We start from the raw sequence: 22,739 nt of genomic DNA, 5'->3' as shown, positions 1-22,739 counted from the left end.
ATTTGAAAAAAATTACAAGATATTATATTTCTGGAAATTATTTTAAAACATCCAAAAGCAATATAAGTAATTAAAAACATTAAACTATAGCAAAGTAATTATTTAAATAATAACTTTCTTTTCCCTTTGGTGGGAAATGGACAATTGACGTTTTGGGTTGAGACCCTTCACCAATCCTTATGAAGGGTTTCAACATGAAATGTCGACTATCTGTTTCCCTCCATAGATGCTGCCTGACCCGCTAAGTTCCTCCAGCTCCTTTGTGTGTTGCTCCAGATTTCCAGCATCTGCGGTCTCTTGTGTCTCTTTCTTTTCCCTCTGCCTACTAACCTAAGGCCTACAATGCCCATTGAAATCTTGGAGTCTTGGATCCTGCATTGGGTCCAAACAGGCACGGGATCAGAGAGGCAGTCTTCCAAGTGTAATGCTGGGGAATTCTGAGCTGTACCATTGGAGTGACAGGTTTGGCAACCCACATCAATCAGTAATTCCAAAATATCTTACTTTGGCAATGCTTTTGGAAGTCCAAAAATTAATGTTATTTAAACAGCTAAATGCTGGCAGATCCATTTGGAACCACTGGTGTTGGCCAACAAAATTTGGTCCAAATATATTCAGAAAAAATGCTTACATTTTTATAGTGCTTTTCACATCTTTATCAAGACATTGCAAATTACTTCATAGCCAATAAAGAACTTAGTCCCTGATACAATAGAGGAAGCACAGCAACTCATTTGCACAAAGCAAGCTCCCACAAACAACTATGTAATCATGCCCAAGCGACATACATTGATATTGTTTAAGGGGGAAGTATTGGGCAGAACACTAGGTAGAAGCTCCCCTCTCCTTTTCTCCAATCTCTTCAGCTTAATGGCTCATCTGAAATGAACTACTTTTGCCAGTGCATCAGGTTCTCAGTCCAGACCTGTACAATCAACCTTGATGCTTCTGTTCACGTCTCTGGAGTAGGACTTGAAATAACAACCTTCTGACTCGGAAACAAAAGTGCTAACCAGCTGAGCTTACTAATTCATTGTGTTCACATAATTCAAATTTTCTTCTAAAACTGAAGCCTTTTAAAGGTGAAAGTAACTTACTTTTCTAGGTACTTTGTATGTTTATAATACACATTTTATAATCTTATGATTTCTAAAAAAAATCTTCAATGTTCCTCATTTTTAAATGTCTCTAAATGTCAGAGGTGTTTAAAAATTGTTAAAGGCAATGTCAGGTTTGACAGAAAGCTAAGGTCCATCCTGGTTTTGCCTTCTGTCTGGGACTGCTAGGGGCATTTTAGGGGCCACTTGTAACCCAGTTGTCATATATGCCACATCACAAGATTCAAAAGTGTAGAGGGCCAGTGAGGTAGACCCTCCACATCTTGTCCAGTAAGTACACATAATTCTGGGCAGTGGATCCAGCTGTAGCTTCAGTGAGTTTTCACAATGTCTTTTCACCTTGATATCTGGCTCTGAATCCAGCTTAGATCGAGAAGGTGAAAGCAGGCTCTGTCTATCAATTATGAAAGGTAGAAGAGAGTTTGACAATCTGACAGCCTCATGTGTGCTGGGAAAGCCTGCTTCTGTCTGAGTGCCCCGTGATATTTGTAGGCTTCACACCTGCAATGAAAGTCATGGAAGTGACATCCAGGTGTGCATTGTGTACTGCTAGGTGTTCCACAAGGATCAGTGCTGCAACCTCAGTTGTTTGTGATATATGTAAGTGATCTAAATGAAAATGTAAGTAGTTTGATAGTAAGTTTGCAGAAGGTTTGGTGGTGTTGTGGATAGTGAGGCATATTGTCAAGGATACAGCTGGATATAGATCAGATGGAAATTTGCCTGGAGAAATCGAAGATTAAGTTGAATCCAGCCAAGTGAGATTCAAATGCACGAAGAAAGGAGAAAGTAAATGACAGGGCCCTTAGGAGCACTGATGTACAGAGAGATGTTGGGGTGCAGATCCATAGCTGCCTGAAAGTGGCAACACAAGTGGATAAGGTGGTAAAGGAGGCTTATGACATGCTCGCCTTCATTGGCTGGACATTAGAAATGTCACGTGGTCATAATGCAACTGTATAAAACTTCGGTTATGTCTCATTCGGAGTACTGTGTGCAGTTCTGATTGCACACTACAGGAAGGTGGTGGAGGCTTTACAGAGAGTGTAGAAGAGGTTCACCAGGATGTTGCCTGAATTGGAAAGCATTAGCTATAAGTAGAAGTTGGACAAACTTGGATTGTTTTCTCTAGGGTGTCAGAGGCTGAGGACTGACATGATAGAAGTATATAAAATTATGAGGGGCATAGATAGGGTAGATAGTCAGAGCTTTCTTCCCAGGGTGGAAATGTCAAATACTAGAAGGCATATGTTTAAGGTAAAAGCAGTAAGTTTATAGGAGATTTGTGAGGCAATTTTTTTTTATATACAGAGAATGTTAGGTGCCTGGAACATGCTGCCAGGGAAGATGATAGAAGCAGATATGATAGCAACATTTAAGAGGGATTTAGACAGACACATGAACAGGAGGGGAATAGAGGAATACAGGCCAAGTCAGTCTGTCCTTGCTATAGCACAAAGAGGAATTAGATGCAAATGGAATTCTATAGTGATACCAATGAAAGTGATTTCTACTTTTATATCTTAGATATCCTAAATAGTCAAATGAGTGAAGAGCAGTAAATACACCAAACTAAGGGCTACATTTTCAGTAAGACTTTAGTTATGATCAGGAAATTTGAACTCATGTGATAATATTTTATATTTTATGTACAAGTCATTGGTGAGATCACACTTGGAGTGTTGTGCTCAGTTCTGGCTTCCCAACTATAAGAAGGATGTCATTAAGCTGGAAGGGGTGCAGAAAAGATTCACGAAGATGTTACCGGGACTGCAGAGCTTGAGTTATAAGGAGAGGCTGGATGGGCTGGGAATTTTTGCTCTGGAGCGTAGGAGGCTGAGAGGTGACCGTATATAAAATCATGAGGAGCACAGATAGGTGAATGGTCACAGTCTGTTTCCCAGGGTAGGGGAGTCTAAAACTAGAGGTTATAAGTTTAAGGTGAGTGAGGAAAGATTTAAAAGTGACCTGAGGAGCAACTTTTTAGCACAGAGACAGTAATAGAGGCAGGTACAATTACGTTGTTTAAAAGACATTTAGACAGGTACATGGATAGGAAAGGTTCAGAGGCACATGGGCCAAATGCGGGCAAATAGGACTAGCTCAGGTAGACAACATGGTTGGACGGACGAGCTGAGCCAGAGGGCTTGCTTCCATGCCAGAAACAGGCCCTTTGGCCTGTTAACTCTAGGACACTATGACAGTAATAACATAGGTTAAAATTTAAAATCTGCTTTTAGTATTGGAATTCAAAGGCTAATGGCATTGTCTGAGAGGTTACAGGAATCTGCTAAGGGAATTGAAAGGATGCAACTTAAAACAATAACTAAGAGCTCTATGTTGCAACAATATGACTGTGTGAAGTATAAAAACAACACAGAATATGAGAATAAATTAGGGAAAGTGCACAAAGTGCTTATTTCTTTCAGGAGATGATGGGTTAATTATTGCTTTGTAAAAGTTATATTATTCTGTAAATCCTGTTTGGAAGTAAATAATTCCAGAAGTTGTTATAAATACTGTCACAATGTTTTCAGCTTTATAAGTCAGTGGCCTTGCACATCAGCCTGAATTGTCACCTATTTCCAACTACACAGATGCTGCTTGAACAGCTATTTTCTATTTTTATATTGATTTCCAGAATCTGCAATGCTTTAATTTTAAATATTCTATTCAGTCCTGATTTTCCTGTTCTATCTGAGCAATATAGGATGCATTTTACATATTTTAATCCTTATTGTTTTTAAAGTGCTTTGCAGGTTTGTTTCATTACATCTATAATCCCAGCCTTCTTCCTCTGGAGTCCCATGTGACTCATTCCCTGATCTTCCATGCAACTATACTTAAAATTTGCTAACCCTTAATGATCCTCTTCACCTTTAAGCTTAGTTTAGAACTAGAATTTGTGGCACTGGGAACATGAAACAAACATAACTTCACACATTGTGCCAGTATTCTACCAGCTGCCTAAACAACTCCATATGTAACCTAGAGCTCAAGCATAAAATTCACGAGTAACTTAAAAAAAAAAGATTTGTAGCTGGTAAAATCCATGCATTGCCATGAGTACAACAAACCAAATGGAGGACTACCAATATATAGTGATATTGCTCAGAAGATCCTCATTTGAGTCTTTTTCCTTTTTCAAGGAAATCTATGTTGATCTTAAGCAAAAACATACTTAAGGAAATAAAATTACTTTCACACAGAAATGAGGGTTATGTGTAAAAATTAGAATGCTTTTGTTACTAGTTGACAGAGTAAATTACAAATATTGAAATGAATTATAAATAATAATGAAAAATTCTACATTATGAGCACAAATATTTGTTTAAACAAAATTCTAAAGTTGACTTCATGTTTTTATTAGTTTGCTTCATGTATTGCTCCTTGCCTGGCTATAGTGCCAGATACTGCTAGATTCGGAAATACTGCATTGATTAGGAAATATCTATGAGCATATAATATAGAGGTGAAAAAGGAAAGTGTGCATGGCACAAATATAAGCAATTATTGAAATAAAGAAACTCATTTATATAGCACTTTTCATAATCGTAAAATCACAAATTGTTTTAAAAGAAATATTGCATATATTTCTTTAAATATTGTCACTTTTGTAATGTAGAAAACAGCAGCAAAAGTGTGCGCAGAAAAGTCTCACAAAAAGCACTGAAGAGACAACATGATCATTTTAGTTATTGAGAGTGGTTTCACAGTAAGTACTTCCCAGTTCACAAGAAGACTTCTCCTGCTCTGCTCTGAATTATGACAGAATCTTTTCTACCCATTTGAGATGGAAGAAATTTCTCACTATAATTTAAAAGATGACATCTCCAACTATGCAACGCTCCACAAAGTTGATAGCCTACATCATGTGCTCATACTTCTAGAGTGGACTGAAAGCAATAGCCTTGTAAGCAATAACCATTTATTTCCTTAGTTCATATATTACCACTCCCTTTTGCCTTTTAACTTAAACCCTCCTGCCTCCCACTCCATTATAGGCCTTTCCACTTGTTCTCTTCTCCCCTTCCATCCATTTGTTTGCATCTTAAAACTTCGTTATCTATAGCTTTTCCTGATTCTGATGAAAGTTCATCAACATGAAACATTAATTTTGCTTCTCTTTCCACATTAACCTGCTGAATATTTTAGTATTTGCTCTTTTTATGTCACTAACTTTGTATTCATTAAGTCACAAATGCCAAAAAATCATTTCAGTATTTGCTTTTTTTTTATGTATATTGTATTCATTAGGTCACACATGTCAAAAAAACATGCATATTTCTAAATAATTGTATGAACATATTCACGTCACAGTCATTTCAGGCAGTCATCAGTGTTGTCTAACAAAATGCCCCACCAAAATGCAGTCAAGGGCTGAGCACTTATGTAGATTAGGTTTCCCCACTGCTGCAACCTGCATTCATTTAATGTCTGTAGCGAAAGGTCTGTAATGTTGAATTTCCATCACATCGAGTTTAAGTTACTACAGCTGTAGTTATGTATCAAAACTGGAAAAAATGAGCAAAGAGAATTCACTTGAAAGAAGTCTTACCTCTTCCCATTGGTGGATATACCTAATCAGCCTTGAGAGTCTCAGTAATCGTAAAAGGCTGAGAATTTTTGTAAAACGTACAATCCGTAGAGCTCTGGCAGTTTTATAAACTTCTGAATCGATTCCTTTTTCTACTATCAAAAATATATAATCCACGGGAATTGAGGAGATAAAGTCTACAATAAACCAACTTTTTAAATATGTCTTCTTAATTTTCTGTGGATCCAGTATGATCTCAGTGTTATCTTCTATAACAATTCCAGTCCTGAAGTTTAAGACTAAATCCATAAGGAAGAAAGTGTCAGACACGACATTAAAGATAATCCAAGGAGTTGTGGTTTCTTCCTTGAAAAAAGTGATTCCTACTGGGATAATTATGAGATTTCCAACCATAAACAACAACATTGTGAAATCCCAGTAAAACCTGCAAAGAGAGATAATAACATAATTAAAAGTCTTAAAAAATCAAACCATGTATCCTTTTAAAATCTGAATGTTAGGAATAGAGAATTTGTAAATATTCCTTTGAGAATCATTAAATCTTGTTAATTAAAGGTAAAAAAAAGTTCAATGATAATAACCATATTTTAGGTAATCTATAAATCCACTATATCATTAAAAATCAAGTTCAATGCCCATCTTTTTGGTATTTCAAATACATAAGTCTAAGTTGTATGAAGTATGATTACCACTTTAAGCCCATTAATTTACTTGGTAGATCGTTCCAAAATGTATTACTCTTAAAATAAATGTGTCTTATCCTGAGGTCATTGTTTAATTTCCCTTCCTCTTATTTTAAATTCTATTCTCATGTTCTATTGGCCTGACTGACAGAATAATATTTGATCTAACTTGTTTTTGTCATTTAATATTTTAAGAACCACATGAGATGTCACTTTAACCATCTTCTCTCTGAACTGTTAAGGTCAAGCTTCTCTAATATTCCATTTTGAAATCATCTCGTCACTCCTCGCTACCCTTTCTCAAGGACACATCCCTTACAGACTGTAGTGAAAGAATTGTGCACCATATTTTAAATGAGGTCTGTGCATTTCATTATTAAACTTCACCATAACCTTTTTGGACTTATGATGCTCACTTTTTGTTCCAAATGGGATATTTGCATTGCTGGTATTAAATCTCATTTACTACTTGTCCCTTATAATCATACATCAAATCTCATTCCTTCTGTAAAGTCTCCATTTTGACTACAAAATCTCACAACACCTTTATGCATTCTAGTCATTTATATAGGTGAGAAACAACATTGATCAGCAATGTCAGATCATTTGGACCATGTTCCTAAATCTTAAGAAGAGAAATGTGTCCCCTTCACTGTGTCTCTCTGAATTACCTTCCATTATCATTTTGAAGTACAGGTTACAGGTATTGTGGGAGCAACCATTTTGTACAGAACTCTTTGCTGTGAAATGAGAAGTGGCAAGGAGTGCGCACATTCCAGATGACATATAATCAGCAATTCTAAACCACTATCACAAAGAGAATTGAGGTACATCATTAGGTGCAAAAGATTATTCTGTATAAGTTAGTGGTGCAATTGCATCTGCCGTGATAAGGGAAACTGGCATAAAATAATTATAATAGACTGAATGCAATAAATCCAGAACATCATTTTCAAAACATGATTCTGTTTTAGAAAGTTAATTTGTTGCTTTAATACAAATACCCAGTTAGAGTGGCATACGTGGCCTTTCCCAAGAAAAAAGGACCTTGTGAACTATAAATTAAATTGTCAATCCAGATGAACAATTACCTGCAAGGTCGTGTTACTACATTAACACCAGTCCTACAGATAAAACTGTGCCTATATCTGTGAAATAATATTTATTCTCTTCAGTTTATTTTGTCAATAGTTTATTGAAAACCTAAATTCACACATTTTTGTGAGATACTTAGAGCTACACAACACAGAAAACAGGCCCTTCAGCCCAACTCATTCATGTGACCAAGTTGCCTAAGTGAGCTAGTCCCATTTCCCTGCTTTTGGCCCATATCTGTCGAAATCTTTCTTATCCACTTTACTGCTAAGTCTGCTCATGTAAACAATTTTCTTTAATGACTATCAATACCTTAAATTCTGGCCTAATTGTTCATCTCCTTGTTGCACCAAGTATTTTTCATTAATTAAACATTACAGTCTATACTTCCTTAAGCAGTTTATATGTATTGCATTGTTTCAACAGAAAATAAAATTTAGATGACATATTTTATCTCCTACTAGTCAAGCTTACTAGTTTCCCTCAAGTGCTTGTAAGATTATTCTTGAATAAATAAAGTAAAAAATGTGAGAAAGTATTAGTATGAACAAAATACCTTAAGATAGCTTTATTAGTCACGTGTACATAGAAACACACAGTGAAATGCATCTTTGTGTAGAGTGTTCTGGGGCAGCTCTCAAGTGTCGCCACGCTTCTGGCGCCGACATAGCATACCCACAACTTCCTAACCAGTACGTCTTTGGAATGTGGGAGGAAACTGGAGCACCCGGAGGAAACCCACGCAGACACAGGGAGAACGTAAAAACTCCTTACAGACAGCAGCCAGAATTGAACCCAGGTTGCTGGTATTGTAATAGTGTTACGCTAACCGCTACACTACTGTGCCTGCCCACTTGCATACACTTGATGTGCTACTGATTTTTCCTTATTGAAAATTATTTTTTTAAAAATGAAATGAAAGATTCAGCAGTGCCTGTCAGTAGATTGTGTGTCACCCATTGAGTTTCTCATTGTGAAGTCTACCTTGAGGTTTTATTCATGTGAAGGCCATGTAAGACAAGTGATTGGTTAGAATTTCATGCACCCAACAATTTTTAACAAAGTTAAAATGCACAGCTCAGTATACAAGTCAGGTCACATAAAAGTAGTTTATTAGAAATGTGAACTTATCTAAAACACCTAAAAGACCCAGAGTATTAGCATAAAAGGGTTTAATATGGCAAGGCTCTTTTGCAACATATACCAAGCCAATAACGTTTATAATATATGATTAAACTAACATTGGTATATATAATTTGACCTCAGTAATGTCTGGGCCTGATAACATATGACGTCTGACTTCCCTTAACTGAATCACCTGACTTGCACAGGAAAGATGGTGATCCATTGATTTGTATAGCAGTGACACTACCTTAAAAGTCATGCTAAAAATCAATTAATATTGTTGGCATATATTGAATCCCAATAATGTCAATAACATGTTGGGGCTCCCAGAACTCTAAAACACAATACAAGAAAAAGAATGCATGGCATCTTAGAAGAATGGCATTTGAAAGTACAAAAAAGTACAACAAGAACAGGAACAAGAAAATAGGATTTGGGGAATAGTATAAGGCTAGAATACTGGAGAACGTTATAGTGTGAGGGTTTAGCCAGAATAATGGAGAGTAGTCAGTAAGTTCTCAAAGCTGACCCAGAAGTTCTCTAATATAAATTAGAAAGGGCATAAATACTACTCTTATACTATAGATACAAACTTTTCTAAGGAGAGAAATAACCAAAATTATACTGGTGATTCCACATCATTAGGGAAATGTATGCATTGAATATTCTTCCATGTATAATATGCAGGGTTCTGCTCGCTCAAGTGATAGACTTAAATGTGGCAAAGAGTCAACTCTCCTGTAGGCTCTTGACTGAAATTAATGTAATATAAGTTAATTTCAAGAATTAACCATCTGAGAGTTGTCTACACTTCATATTTCACCAAGGACAGTCAAACTACAACCACTGGGAAGTTAGCATCATTTGAAATTACCTCCGAAAGATGATTTCTGGATACAGTTTGGGTGATTTCACCGCCAATCTCTGCTGACCTTATTGCTTCAGTGTGAAATCTGAAATACTTTGTAATTTACAACCATGCAAAATATCTGGCATGAACATCAAAGTGGTGATGTGGCAGAGAAACAAAAAATAAAAGAGACAGATAATACACAATAAAAATAGGGAAAGATTAATGAGAAATGCAGGCACAGTAGTGTAGTGGTTAGTGTAACGTTATTACAGCGCCAGCGACTCAGGTTCAATTCCGGCCGCTGTCTGTGAGGAGTTTGTACGTTCTCCCCCTGTCTGCGTGGGTTTCCTCCGGGTGCTCCGGTTTCCTCCCACATTCCAAAGATGTACAGGTAAGGAAGTTGTGGGCATGCTATGTTGGCTCAGGAAGCGTGGCGACACTTGCGGGCTGCCCCCAGAACACTCTACACAAAGGTGGATTTCACTGTGTGTTTCGATGTACATATGACTAATAAAGGGATGTATCTTAATCTTAAAATAATGGAGAAGTGGGTCATTTAACCAAATTGAAAAGGGGCAAATCAAGACAGGGTCAGTTCAATCCAAATAGAAAGACAAGAGGATGCAAAATATTATTGCTCCAAGTCCATTGATTCAAATTGTCAGTTAAATCGTGTTTTGTATGCCCAAGTTTAGATATTTTTATATTATTTTGTTCTTTATTCAATTTTGATTGATTTAGCTCACAAAATTCTTTAAATTATGAATGAGCTGAATACTAGATAGAAAGGAACTGAACAAAAGAAAGTAAATGAAAGGGGCGTGGCGGGAAAGGAAAAAGACGTGACTTTGGTGAAGCGCTTCAATTAATTCATGGAAAAGTACACGCAATAGTCGGGTTTTTATTCTGTTCGCAATCAGAAGTGTGGTAATGAGATATAGAAGAAAATAATCTTAATGATTATGAAAAATGCAGACATAATGCTGTAACGAAGAAGAACTACTCCTGTTATCACTGGTGTCAAAGTGGCAATGAATCTCTAACAGGTTGTGGCTGACACCATCGATTTAAGGTCATCAATGTATTCCAGCTTCAGTGGATCATGTGACGGTGTCTCCTTGTCCGCAAGGTCGCCACAAGGAGAGATGGACTGCGGGTAAAGCTCACGTTAGAAGGGCCAGACTAGAAGGACATCTGCAGGCTTCCTTCTAAAGAGCATAAAATACCTGCACCTTAGACAGAGGAAGGTAATGCTTCTCGTTCTGAGCCGTAAATTGCCTGGTGTGTCAGTCGGGGGCTTCCATCTCGAACAGCTGGATCCCATGTGATGAATGTCGCTCGCTCTGCCTAACCATCAATCCTAAAATAACTGATTAAACATAGCAAGGAGCAGTGAATATCTTTACTGTTCCATGGGCATTTTTACTGCATACAAACCATAGAAAATATAAGACTATCGGTCTGACTGCATAGATTCGATCATATTCTGCATAATACAGATATGCAACAAATGTGTACAACAGTCAATAACCGTATAATGTCGAGGCATCAATGCTTTGAGGTGTAGTCCAATATTAAAATTTATTCAAATACCAGTTGCTATGCCCAGTGTTGTCCAAATTATTATTGCTGGCGATCATGATGTTTGCATTTACTTCTATGCAACTGGGTTATAAATTAAATAAAGTCTAATTTAAATACATAATCATTCCATGAATAATATAATGGGGGTTAAAATTAGATGGTTTAACTAAAATTACCAATCAAAATGCACACACTTAAAATAAATATGTATACAAAATTACATTTAATATAGGACTCTTTAAGTAGATATGTACCTATGCACAATGTGTACATTTCCTTGATTTCAATGTTGAAGTGCTTCAGAATACACTACATTTCTTTTGAATTTGGTATAAAAATGTGTAGATTCTTTTTATCTCCAACTCTGGAGTACCCAACATATAGATGATCATGGGATTAGTTCTGAGTTTTGAAGTTAAGGCCAAAAACTTCTAGTGATTATCCTTGCACCTTGTTAATGCTCATTATCAAAACTAAGTTGAACAGGGAAATTAAGTCACTTGAATTAAAAAAAGGTAGACCAGGTGGAAAAATTGGTATCCAAGGAATGAAGGCATCTTTCCCAACAGCATTACCAATTGTTATTGCAATCTCAATTACAAATGGTAGTAATTTCTGAACTGATAATCTTGCATAGTATTGGTGGATCCAAATTCCTGAGTAGCATGATTGGAGCTCTTCTTTTAGTTCAAAATAATGTGATGGCACACCAGGTGGTGACAGGGAGTTTAAAAATTCAGCAGGAAAATGTGCAGCCTCATCAATGTCTGCTGCACTGTCAATAGATTTATATTGTACAGGTTGTCCGGGAAGCATTAAAAGAAGGTCTTTATTCGTGACTTCCAGTACATCATCTTTTGGTGCTGAAATTGCTCTTTCACTCAACCATTGATAATTCAAACAGTGTTGAGTGACATTTGGGAAAACAGGTGTCAGGTCATAAAGTGATGTAACAATTCAGCCCAAGCTTTTCATCAAGGTCACTCCTGTTTAATTTCCCCATGTCCTAATTTGAGTAAATTTGAAGCAAACTTCATCACAAATAGATAAAATGCCAAATGCACTCACATATTACTTTTCAAGCATATTCGTTTAACATTTTCCCAAATATATGATGCTTTGATACAAATGTTCAATTCATCTGCTTTAGTACCTCATGGAATTACTGGTAGCACTTGATGAAAGCCTCCAATCAGCACTAAAGGAACAACTCCCTTTATTTGACTGCTGTGCCTAAGATCTTGTAACATTTGATCTAATGCTTCAACAGCTACATCGTGAGTCATTGTACATTCATCCCAGATAATAAGTTTACAATTTTTCAGATTTTCTGCCTTTGTAGTTTCCCAACCAATGTTACATATTGGAGTGGCTACATTTGACAAATTTAAAGGGAGTTTAAAAGGCAAATGCGCAGATTTCCCCCCATGTCAAAAGTGTTGAAGCATTGACTGATGATGTCAGACAATCATGTTTTTCTTTGAATTTTAGTCAAAATTAGATTAATAAGGAATTTTTTTCCCATTCCACAAGAAGGTTGGGGAGTCTAAAACTAGAGGATATAGATTTAAGGTAAGATGGGAAAGAATTAAAAGGGACCTGAAGGGAACTTTATCACAGAGAGGGTGGTGGGTGTATGGAACAAGCTGCCAGAGGAAGCTATAGAGGTGGATACAATTACAATGATTAAAAGACATTTAGACAGGTACATTGATAGGAAAGGTTTAGAATTAATCTATTACTAAGCAAGGGACAAAACTGGTCCTCTTGAAGATCAGTGTGGTCATCTATGCACGGAGCCGAAAGAGATGAGGGAGATCTTAAATGAATTTTTGCATCCGTATTTACTCTGGAGACAGACACAGAGACTATAGAACTGAGGCAAAAGAGTAGTGAGGTCATGGACCATATCCAGATTATGAAGGAGGAGGTGCTGGCTGTCTTGGGGTGAATTAGGGCAGATGAATCCCCAGGGCCTGACGAGGTGTCCCCTCGGACCTTATGGGAGGGGTCCTGCAAAAATTGCAGGGGCCCTGGCAGAGATATTTAAATTGTCTTTAGCCACAGGTGAGATGCCGGATGACAGGAGGATGGCTAATATTGTTCCGTTGTTCAAGAAAGGCTCTAAGAATAAGCCGGGAAATTATAGGCTGGTGAGCCTGATGTTAGTCATAGGTAAATTATTGGAAGGTATTGTAAGGGACAGGATATATAACTATTTGGATAGACAGGGCCTGATTAGGGATAGTCAACATGGCTTTGTGCATAGCAGGTCATGTCTAACCAATTTTATAGAGTTTTTCAAGGAGGTTACTAAGAAGGGTGATGAAGGAAAGGCGGTGGACATTATCTACATGGCCTTTAACAAGGCTTTCAACAAAGTCCCACATAGCAGGCTGGTCCAGAAGGTTAAGTCACTTGGCAATCAGGATGAAGTACCCAATTGGATTCAACATTGTCTTAGTGGGAGAAGCCAGGGAGTGGTAATAAATGGTTGTCTCTCTGATTGAAGGCCTGAGACTAATGGTATGCCGCAGGGATTGGTGCTGGGTCCATTGTCGTTGATCATCTGTATTAACGATTTAGATGATAATGTGGTAAACTGGATAAGAAAATTTGCAGATTGACACCAAGGTTGGGGGTGTAGTGGACAGCGAGGAGGGCTATCAAAGCTTGCAGTGCGATCTTGACCAGCTAGGAAAATGAGCTGAAAAATAGCAGATGGAATTTAATGCAGAAAAGTGTGAGGTGATGCACTTTGGGAGGACAAACCAGGGTAAGACTTACACAGTGAATGGTAGGGCTCTGAGGTGAGCAGTAGAAAAAAGGGACCTGGGAATACAGATCCATGAAAGTGGCATCACAGGTAGATAGGGTCGTAAAGAGAGCTTTTGGTACTTTGGCCTTCATAAATCAGGGCATTGAGTACAGGAGTTGAGATGTTATGTTGAAGTTGTACAAGATGTTGGTGAGACTGAATTTAGAGTATTGTGTGCAGTTCTGGTCACCTACCTACAGGAAAGATATCAATAATCTTGAAAGAGTGCAGAGAAAACTTACAAGGATGTTGCTGTGACTTGAGGGCCCGAGTTATAGGGAAAGGTTGAATAGATTAGGACTTTATTCCCTGGAGTGCAGGAGAATGAGAGGAGATCTTATGGAGGTCCACAAAATTATGAGGGGTATAGATAGTGTGAATGCATGCAGGCTTTTTCCCCTCAGGTTGGGTGAGACTAGAACCAGAGGTCATAGGTTTAGGGTGAAAGGTGAAATATTTAAGGGGAATCCGAGGGGAAACTTCTTCACTCAGAGGGTGGTGCAAGTGTGGAACGAGCTGCCGGCAGAAGTGGTAGATGCGGGTTCAACTGTAACATTTAAGAGGAGTTTGGATAGGGACATGGATGAGAGGGGTTTGGAGGGATATGGTCCAGGTGCAGGTAGATGGGACTAGGCAGAAGATCAGGTCGGCATGGACTAGATGGGCTGAAGGGCCTGTTTCTGTGCGGTAGTACTCTCTGACTCTATGATTCTACCTCAAAAACAGATCTGGGAAAAAAAACTCATCAATTTTCAATGGGGGAATTAAAATTACGTCCCTTTGGACAATGGAGAGCCTGCTGGGGGGTGTTAGAAAAACTAAAAGTGTGGTGCTCATCTTTATGCTAAACCAAACATACAAGATTTCAGACTTCTAGGTTGTTGTGCTACTGAGCTGTGTGCAACCGCACTGACATTCTATCTTATAAAGTCTTTAGTTAAGTTCTTGTAATCAACTTTCTGCAGTCAATGCACTGCCTAAATTCTCAGGTACTGCTGCTGTGCATAAGGTCAAGGGCACAACAAGTAATGGGAATCCTGGAAAAAAAATCATGTAAAAATGTTGACCTGTCAATAGAATTGTTCAATTTTATGGATGTTGGCTGCAGCCCCTATTACTAAATAGACGGGATTCGTATTGACATTTAAAGTGCAGTGAAAATCCCGTTGAAGTGGGAAGGAAAGCAGGTGGGAGGGGGTGAGCGGTGGGATGGATTGGGAGCATGTCTCTTGGCGTGTGGACAAACCACTCCCCTGAGGAGCAGGCTCCAGATTGTGCTCTTGAAAATAACTCCACCTGGAGAGTGACTCGGAAGCCTCCAAACTCCCCAGGCAGATGAGACTATTCCCTGGACAATCCCTGTCGTGAGACTTGTGAACGAATCCAACAAAATACTGAGGGCAAGGCTATAACTCATTCCCAATGCCTCACTCTCATAACTTGCTAGAATTTGCAATGCCAAAATTCCTCAAGATTATTTCAATGTGAAACAATATTGGGGAAAAATAAATTATTTGTTGTTTTTTTCTAATTTTTTTGTCTTACTGTGGGAAATGCAGTACTTGTTCCTATGGGAGAGTAATTGTTGAAACTGTAAATAAAGCAAACAAAAAATCTGTGTGAATGGAGAGAAGTGTTTTTTCTCCTACCAGGAGAGGGGAGAAATTGTGAGAATTGGGGGGGGGGAGATTTAATGCATATTTTGTGAACTTCCCGTTTGTCAAGGTGAACAAAGTTAGTTCTGTGGAATATGGTACTTTTCAGTTTTATTTAAACTTTTGTACCACTTGAACTACATTGCTATTTACTGTTGAATTAATACTTTCATGTTGTGATTACAGATCAGCTAGAAATGTTATTGCACATGGGGCCTGGACAGACGCGTCACTCATTCTGTCAGTTAGAACTGGATTGAATCCGGCCGGTGAGATGAAGGACCAATTTCCAAACTTCACCTCCAGATATTGTGACTCGAGCATTTGTTGTAAATCTGTACCAATATCCAAATCATATCCATACCCATGGCACAATTTGCTCACAGGTTCTGCTGGTTTGTGCAAACTCTGTAAAATATGCATATTTTAAAAGAAATCATAATGATTTTGCTTGTATTAGCCTTTTTTCAAAGTACTGGTCTGTAGCCACAGGGCAAGCAATTCTCAACCAACCATTAAAATATTTGTATTTGCTCATGATAGCTCATATTGAGAGAAGAGACCTTGTATGAATATTTACCACACATTATCCACAATATTCAAACATTAAATCGGTGCTATTATAATTTATATACGTGATTTAATCTCTGCATAGAAAATAACATTGTCATTTTGTTGAGAAGCAATTGTGATTGAAGAATTTTACCAGCTGCATGAAATATAGATTAGCAGGCCTGCATATAATACTGTACATGCTTGTATAGATGTGAAAAGACAAGTTAGTTTAAAAATGTTCCCTTATCCACCCCTACCTTATATAATAGTTTTCTAGGTGAACAGTAAACATTTCCTAAACAGTAAAAGGGAAAAGTTCTTGACACAATGCAAACAAAAATACATTACTGAAAGAATCAACTGATTTCCAGCATCTCACACTTGCTGGGCCTTACTCACCTTATGCTCTAGATGGCTCTGTGCTTGGACTCACCAGTCAAATTAGCTGTCTGCTTAAATTTAACAATTCACTTTGCAATAGCATAATGTCTGTAATCCCTGAGATTGGGAACTCAGTCACCAGAGAAAACTGTATGAGTTAGATACCTAATATGGCATGACCACCATAGGGCTTTTAATTAGGGAATATTACACATTGTTGATGAATTTCCTAATACCAAATTAGTTGTATAAATATTAAGAGCTATGTAATGTGAGTGTGTGTGAGAGAGAGAAAAATACTGATGCCACTGAATGCAAATTTAGACTCTAGTGAAACATTTTAGTTCATTGAGTGTATTGCAGTCACAATTAATATCTCTTTAAAATCAAGTTAAAGACATTCATTGTTCAGCCCTTAAAAATGAAGTATTTAATTACTAACAAAATACATGGAATTATCTAGCTGGGTGAGCTGGCAAGAATTAATAGATTACTGAACTGTCATTTGTTGACTGCTAGGATACTAAATTGCTAAACATGCACTTTGCTTTATGCTGGAATAGAAGAAAGGAAGGAAGCTATACTTCATTCTTTAATTACTTCAGCCCAATATTCCAGCATAAAATTGCCAATACTCATTACTGATATCATGGAAACAACTGCTACTAATAATAAGATACCTAATAATACATTTGTTGAAACTCCTGGGAAACTCTCTGAATTTGGAATTGCTACAGAATTATTTTTTAAAATCAAAGTATAGAGATCCTTGGCATTAAGATGAAAGCAATTCTTTATCTTATTCATCCCTGCTTCTGAATGAATGTCTGTTTTATAACTGAGCTATCTGTATAACACAGATTATCACTTGCATAATTTAATCATGCAAGGCCTCCACCACATTTCTATAGAACAAATGAACATACAAGCCAGTGATTGATATATTAATGTCACTGATTATTTATTAAACAATTTTGTTCTTGTTCAGGGATTCCTTTAGGCAGCATGTGGTCTGGAACATGTAATAGATTTACATTCAGTTTTGATTCATAAATGCTTAATAGGCAAAATTAATGTAATTATGTGAAAAGCAACATCACAATAAACTTTACTACATAGGATGCCCATGCTGCTATTTATTACTCATCTTCTGCACCAAACACTCAGCAGTTATTATTTTTCAGAGCCTTTGGTAAAATATTCCCACTGCTGCAAATTGCAATATGTCATTGTCAAACATGGTGGCAACAATTCCATTGGGACCTCACTCGAGTCCAAACATGCATTTAGCTGCATCAGATGCTGGGACTAGTATATCTCTCCCCCCACCACCCCCCCCCCCTCTCTCTCTCCCTCTCTCTCTCTCTCTCTCTCTCTCTCTCTCACACACACACACACACAATCACATTACATAACCCACAGTATACAAGAATATTCCCTGCACCCATTGTTTTCAAGATAGAATGGCAAAAAACAATTCATATTTAATTGGTGTTGTTTCATATTAGAATAAACACAAACATATGGAATGCATATCTCAATCGATAAAATTTTCTAAAAGAGATAAAATCCATGTCAATATCCATTATAATTAGCTGTCCCACCCCCTTCAATCCACTGTAATCATGCTTGTATTCCCCTACTGCAAGATCTTTTCAATCAAAAATGACCACAAATCCAACTTTTTTCAACCTCTATTTCAAGCCTTAAAAAATTAGTTACTGGGTGGATCCAAATGGGAGAATGGCAGACTGTGCAAATCAAAGCTGTAAAACAAATAACAAATGAAACACATCCAAATAATTTCTAAAGGCATAATTCAAATAAAGTTTTCTGAAAGTGAGAAACAAAATAAATAGCCCATTTTCAAAATATGGAAATAGACATTTTGTTAAAGGCATAATTCACAGACCTTTATTCCATACAGTCTGCATGGATAGGAAACTAGTTAAAGCTCCTTGCTTCTGATAAATTGGATGATAGAAATTATTAATAGAAAGTGAAAGTAAGATAAGAAAAAAAGAAACTGACTTTAGTGGAATTGCAATATCGTGTGCAATATGGCTATGGGGTGTGAAGATGATTCAATAATTCTCACAATTGTAAACAAGCATTGCAGCAACGATTGTCTGCTATGTACAGTATGTCTGGGTGCTAAGAAGGATGGTTTATAGAAAATATCCAAATATTTGCCGAGTTATCTGTAAGCTGAGTATTATTATTGTGGATATTAGTAATTCACTGGTTACAAATCCACTATTTGGCTTGTACCACACTTTGGTAGCACTTGTGGAGCTAAATACCCGAGCAATGACAGTTAAATTGAAGGAAGTTTTGCTGACATTGTATGAAATCATCAACCACCTTATTGACTTCAACCCTTGTTTCATTGGGGCAACTATTAAGTAAATAAGTCAACAAGAATGAGAGTTGAACTATGCCAAGAATTGCATCAATGAAAGATGAATAGTAATTTGTTGCTTTATTCAAATAAGCACAAATGTTCTTCATTTATATCCCTGAGGCGATAGAAGGGAAATGTATCATCACACTGAGTGAGGGATGGGCAATACTACTTAAGCTTGTGGAGTTGTATCTACCAGAACAAATCTGGATGCGTGAAAATTAACAGATGTGTGTTTTTTTTTGCAATGAAAGAGGTACGGTTATAATTTCAAAGACATGAGATAAAGGGCCTTCGGTATGAGTTACAGTATAACTCCAGGCTAGGTCCATCAGCTGGTAGAAGATGTGCTTCCCATTGGGGAGGAGCCGGTTGCAGTACCCAGGACTGTAAACACTCAAAGTTTTTTTTTTAAAAAGAAGCAAAATTGCCTGCAGTGGTGACAGCAGAAGGCATCTTACTCCCCGCCACCCTCCCCGAAGAGACAAACACATGCCACTCCGTTACTCCATCCTCTCGCATCCCCGGAGATGCTGATGATAAAGTGCCTTGTCTACTCAAGGGGCGTGATGATGTGGTAACACTGCCGCCAGCCGCCACACGGCCCAAGGACATAGAAGCCTCGGAAATGCATCAATGCCAAAAATAAATTCTCGGGTCACCTTTACACATTGTACTACAGTACCTTGCCCCAAGTAATAAAGGGAACATCCCTTCAGAGAAATAATTAATTCCATTAAGCAATGCACTAGGTCTGCACAAGACTAACCTCTGTAGGCATTTATTAACCGGTATAAATACGCCTCAAGGAAACTGTGTTACAGATGCAGCAATGCCCCGAGCCCGTGTGTGATCTATTTCGCCAATTATTGGCCCCCGAGAAGTTAAGTCAGCCGTCTTTCTATCGCCGGGACCACCTGCGCCGTTTAGCTCGGCAGAAGCGACAAATAGCACTTCTCCGGAACAGAGGACAGTTTCTCATCCACTGCAGTTGTGCGGCGCCTCTCACACAGCTGAAATCTGATTCACTTTAAAAGCACACACACTCTCCGACCCTGTGCAAAAGGGATCCGCTACGCAAATTGAAGGGGCTGCCCGCATTTGTGACCGGCATTTTATTTTTTTTAAAAAAGGGATGGTTTGCTAACTCACTTGCAATTTTAATTTGGGAATGTCTGCTAACAGGCATCTAAACTGAACAGGTTACTGTAAATCGACCTTCAACATTGCAGGTGGCAACCGGCACACAATTGGTGATGGTGTTGCAGGCAGTCATTATGTACAATTATACGCAAGCAGGTAAAAGTGTGCATCACGTTTAATGCCTGAGGGGTAGTTTGTGTACAAATGTATACAAGCTAATACAATGTGTATGCATCACGTTTAATGCCTGAGGGGTAGTTTGTGTACAAATGTATACAAGCTAATACAATGTGTATGCATGACGTTTAATGTCTGAGGGTAGAGCCTCCTACTGCAGTACTCACCGAAAGTCACTGTAAGGATGGATAATCCATGCTCCAGCCGATTTCACTCTCTCCTGTTCCCTTTCCACAGCCTTCTGGCTGCCAAACATTCGCAGGGAAAACTTGTTAACCCCCGGCTGAAGCATGGCCCCGAACTGCCTCTGCATGAAGCTGGCCTGACTGCCGCTCTGCTCCCCATCCTCGGCCAGGATCTGCTCGGCGCCTTCCGATTTCAGGAAGCTCACGGAATTCCTCTCCTGCTGCTGAAGCTGGGACGATTTCCTGCTCGGTGTGGCAGAGAAAGCCACTTTGGTTTCTTTCTTATCTTCGTTCTGGGAGGAATCCCCTCCTTCCATCTCGGGCTTCTTCTCCTCGCCCCTGTTGATGGAAGACTGACTTCCTTGGGTCATCCTGCAATCCCCGTTCGTGTTGCATTTCATGTTCACGGCTGTTTCTACCTCTCCCTGGTTCGGCTCCCCTTGCTTACTGTCATTATTATTATGTCCTCGGCCGCCTCCCCCTCCTGGGGGCAACGACATTGCCTTCATCTTAATGCTTTTGCTGCGAGTATCCTCCTCGTTATCATCCTCCTCGTCCATGATGCTCGATTTGGGACCTATATGCTGTGGTAGGCTGTACAGCCTTCTTCGCATCGTAGGACGCAATTTGTCCATGGATGCTGATACGGTTGGAGAGGTATGCTTTGACGTCTTATGGGCTGGCTGTACGTGACATTTTTGCTTAAGCGGCGCATGGAGCTAGGGACATAGTGTCCTCGTCTCTTCTGTTCGAGAAGGTGAACCAACCCACCAAGCTACATCTTAGGAGACTCCCACGACCCTGCCCCTGTCCACCTGAAGATGCCCGTCTAAAGTTAGACGGGAAAATTCATTGACATTTTGTTCCGGGGCGGTGACAATCTTGGGAGATGTTCCTTGGTACGCAAATTGCCTGCAATACTTTGCGAAGGGGAATTTGGGATTACCTTGTGAGAGGGGAATATTTTATAAAGAAATGACTGTGCTTATTTAGCGCCATCAAGCGTCTGGCCGCATTTCACAAAGGGAATGGGTTTCAGTTACCCCGTGTTGCTTAGATACATGTACGAAATTAATGCATAGATTGGGCCCCGGCGGGAGAAGGTGCGCCCGCGACGTATCAAGTCGTCGCCCAGAAGCTCTATACGGGATTCTGCACCTGGAATAGCAATATTAGGGTTGCCTTGAAATCTAATCCATGTGCAGTAAACAGAAGCAGGGTATCGGAGTTTTTTTTCATTTGACTGCAACTGCTGGGAACAGTTGTGATTTTTACAGCGTCTTCATGGGACTTGAGGGGCGGAGGACGCGTAAGTAAAAACTTGATCGATGTCTAAAGTTACAAAGGAATCAGTGGGGAGCAGCGCTGACAGTGAGCAAAAACATTGCTGCTGACTGGATCCTCTCTCGGTTGCTGCTGGTCTAGAAATAAATGTTTCTGAAATCGTCCAGCAGTCTACTTTAAGGATTAACATTATCCAAACACATAGTCATTTCTAAAAAAAGTGTTTGCTTCACGTTTCTGTGGGTGATAGAGCCCAGTCCTGTTCGTATGCATTGCATGGACTCTCCACACTCACCCAGGCCACGGTCTCCTTGGTGGCGATACAGCAGGCTACGTTGTACCTGGTACAGGTTCACAGTCATCAGAGACACAACGCTTATCCCATTCGTTGACTTGCCAAAACAAAACAGTCGGTCTTACTTTCTCACTTTTACTGTGTTTATTCTGTACTTTCTAGCTTCAATTCGGGTTGCTTACTGAATAAATTCTACAAGGCCATATGGTCTATTGGACTCACAATAAGCAAATATGCCTCGTTTTAATGTTTTGTTTGGAAGCCAGATGAATAGTTTGAACCAGAATATCTAAGCAGTTTATTATATGACATACTGGATTTTAGAAATTAGAAGCGTTGCAGTGCTTTTCCACAAACGTCAAATTAAAAGTGTAACCTGTTTGATTACTATTTTTGTAATTATGTAAATGGTACATTGCTATATCCAGGTAAGGTTAAACCCACTCTAGATTCAGAACCAATACAGTTACGTCATCTGTCGACTTATATAAATAATATTCCTTACAATTCAAGTTGAAATTATTTTTAAAGGAATAAATCCATATGTTGCAGAATAAAGCATGCTCTGTAAAATTCAAATATTATTTTGAATAAAATCAAAATGAGTGACAATTTTAACATAGTATACCATGAAGATTTTTTTTAGTTTAAGTACACCAATAACACTAAAGTAAAATTGTTTATATATAAACAACAATGCCCAGAATTGGGTATCTTGGATAAATTCACCAATTGTCATTTGTTGTTTGGTCACTGCTGGCATCGTGCATTGCCATAGAGTCATATTTTACATACATACTGTGTTTTTCCAGAGAAAATCCTCCAT

The 22,739-nt window shown here is 38.5% G+C and overlaps 1 protein-coding gene across 1 annotated transcript in view; it reads right to left on the bottom strand.

Annotated features, from left to right (window-relative positions):
- Window positions 1-20,969, bottom strand: part of hcn2b (hyperpolarization activated cyclic nucleotide-gated potassium channel 2b) — a 101,071-nt gene extending 80,102 nt beyond the window's left edge. Inside the window, exons 1-2 of the mRNA XM_052037811.1 lie at window positions 20,317-20,969; window positions 5,677-6,100 (exon numbers count right to left, since the gene is read on the bottom strand). Coding sequence (XP_051893771.1) covers window positions 5,677-6,100; window positions 20,317-20,969 — 1,077 coding nt within the window. The remainder of the gene's footprint in view (window positions 1-5,676; window positions 6,101-20,316) is intronic.
- Window positions 20,970-22,739: the final 1,770 nt, after the last annotated feature.

This window comes from Pristis pectinata, chromosome 24 (genome assembly GCF_009764475.1).
Source record: "Pristis pectinata isolate sPriPec2 chromosome 24, sPriPec2.1.pri, whole genome shotgun sequence".
Classification (NCBI taxonomy): domain Eukaryota; kingdom Metazoa; phylum Chordata; class Chondrichthyes; order Rhinopristiformes; family Pristidae; genus Pristis; species Pristis pectinata.
The sequence above is the reverse complement of the archived record's forward strand: the minus strand, read 5'-3'. Positions and strand labels throughout refer to the sequence as shown.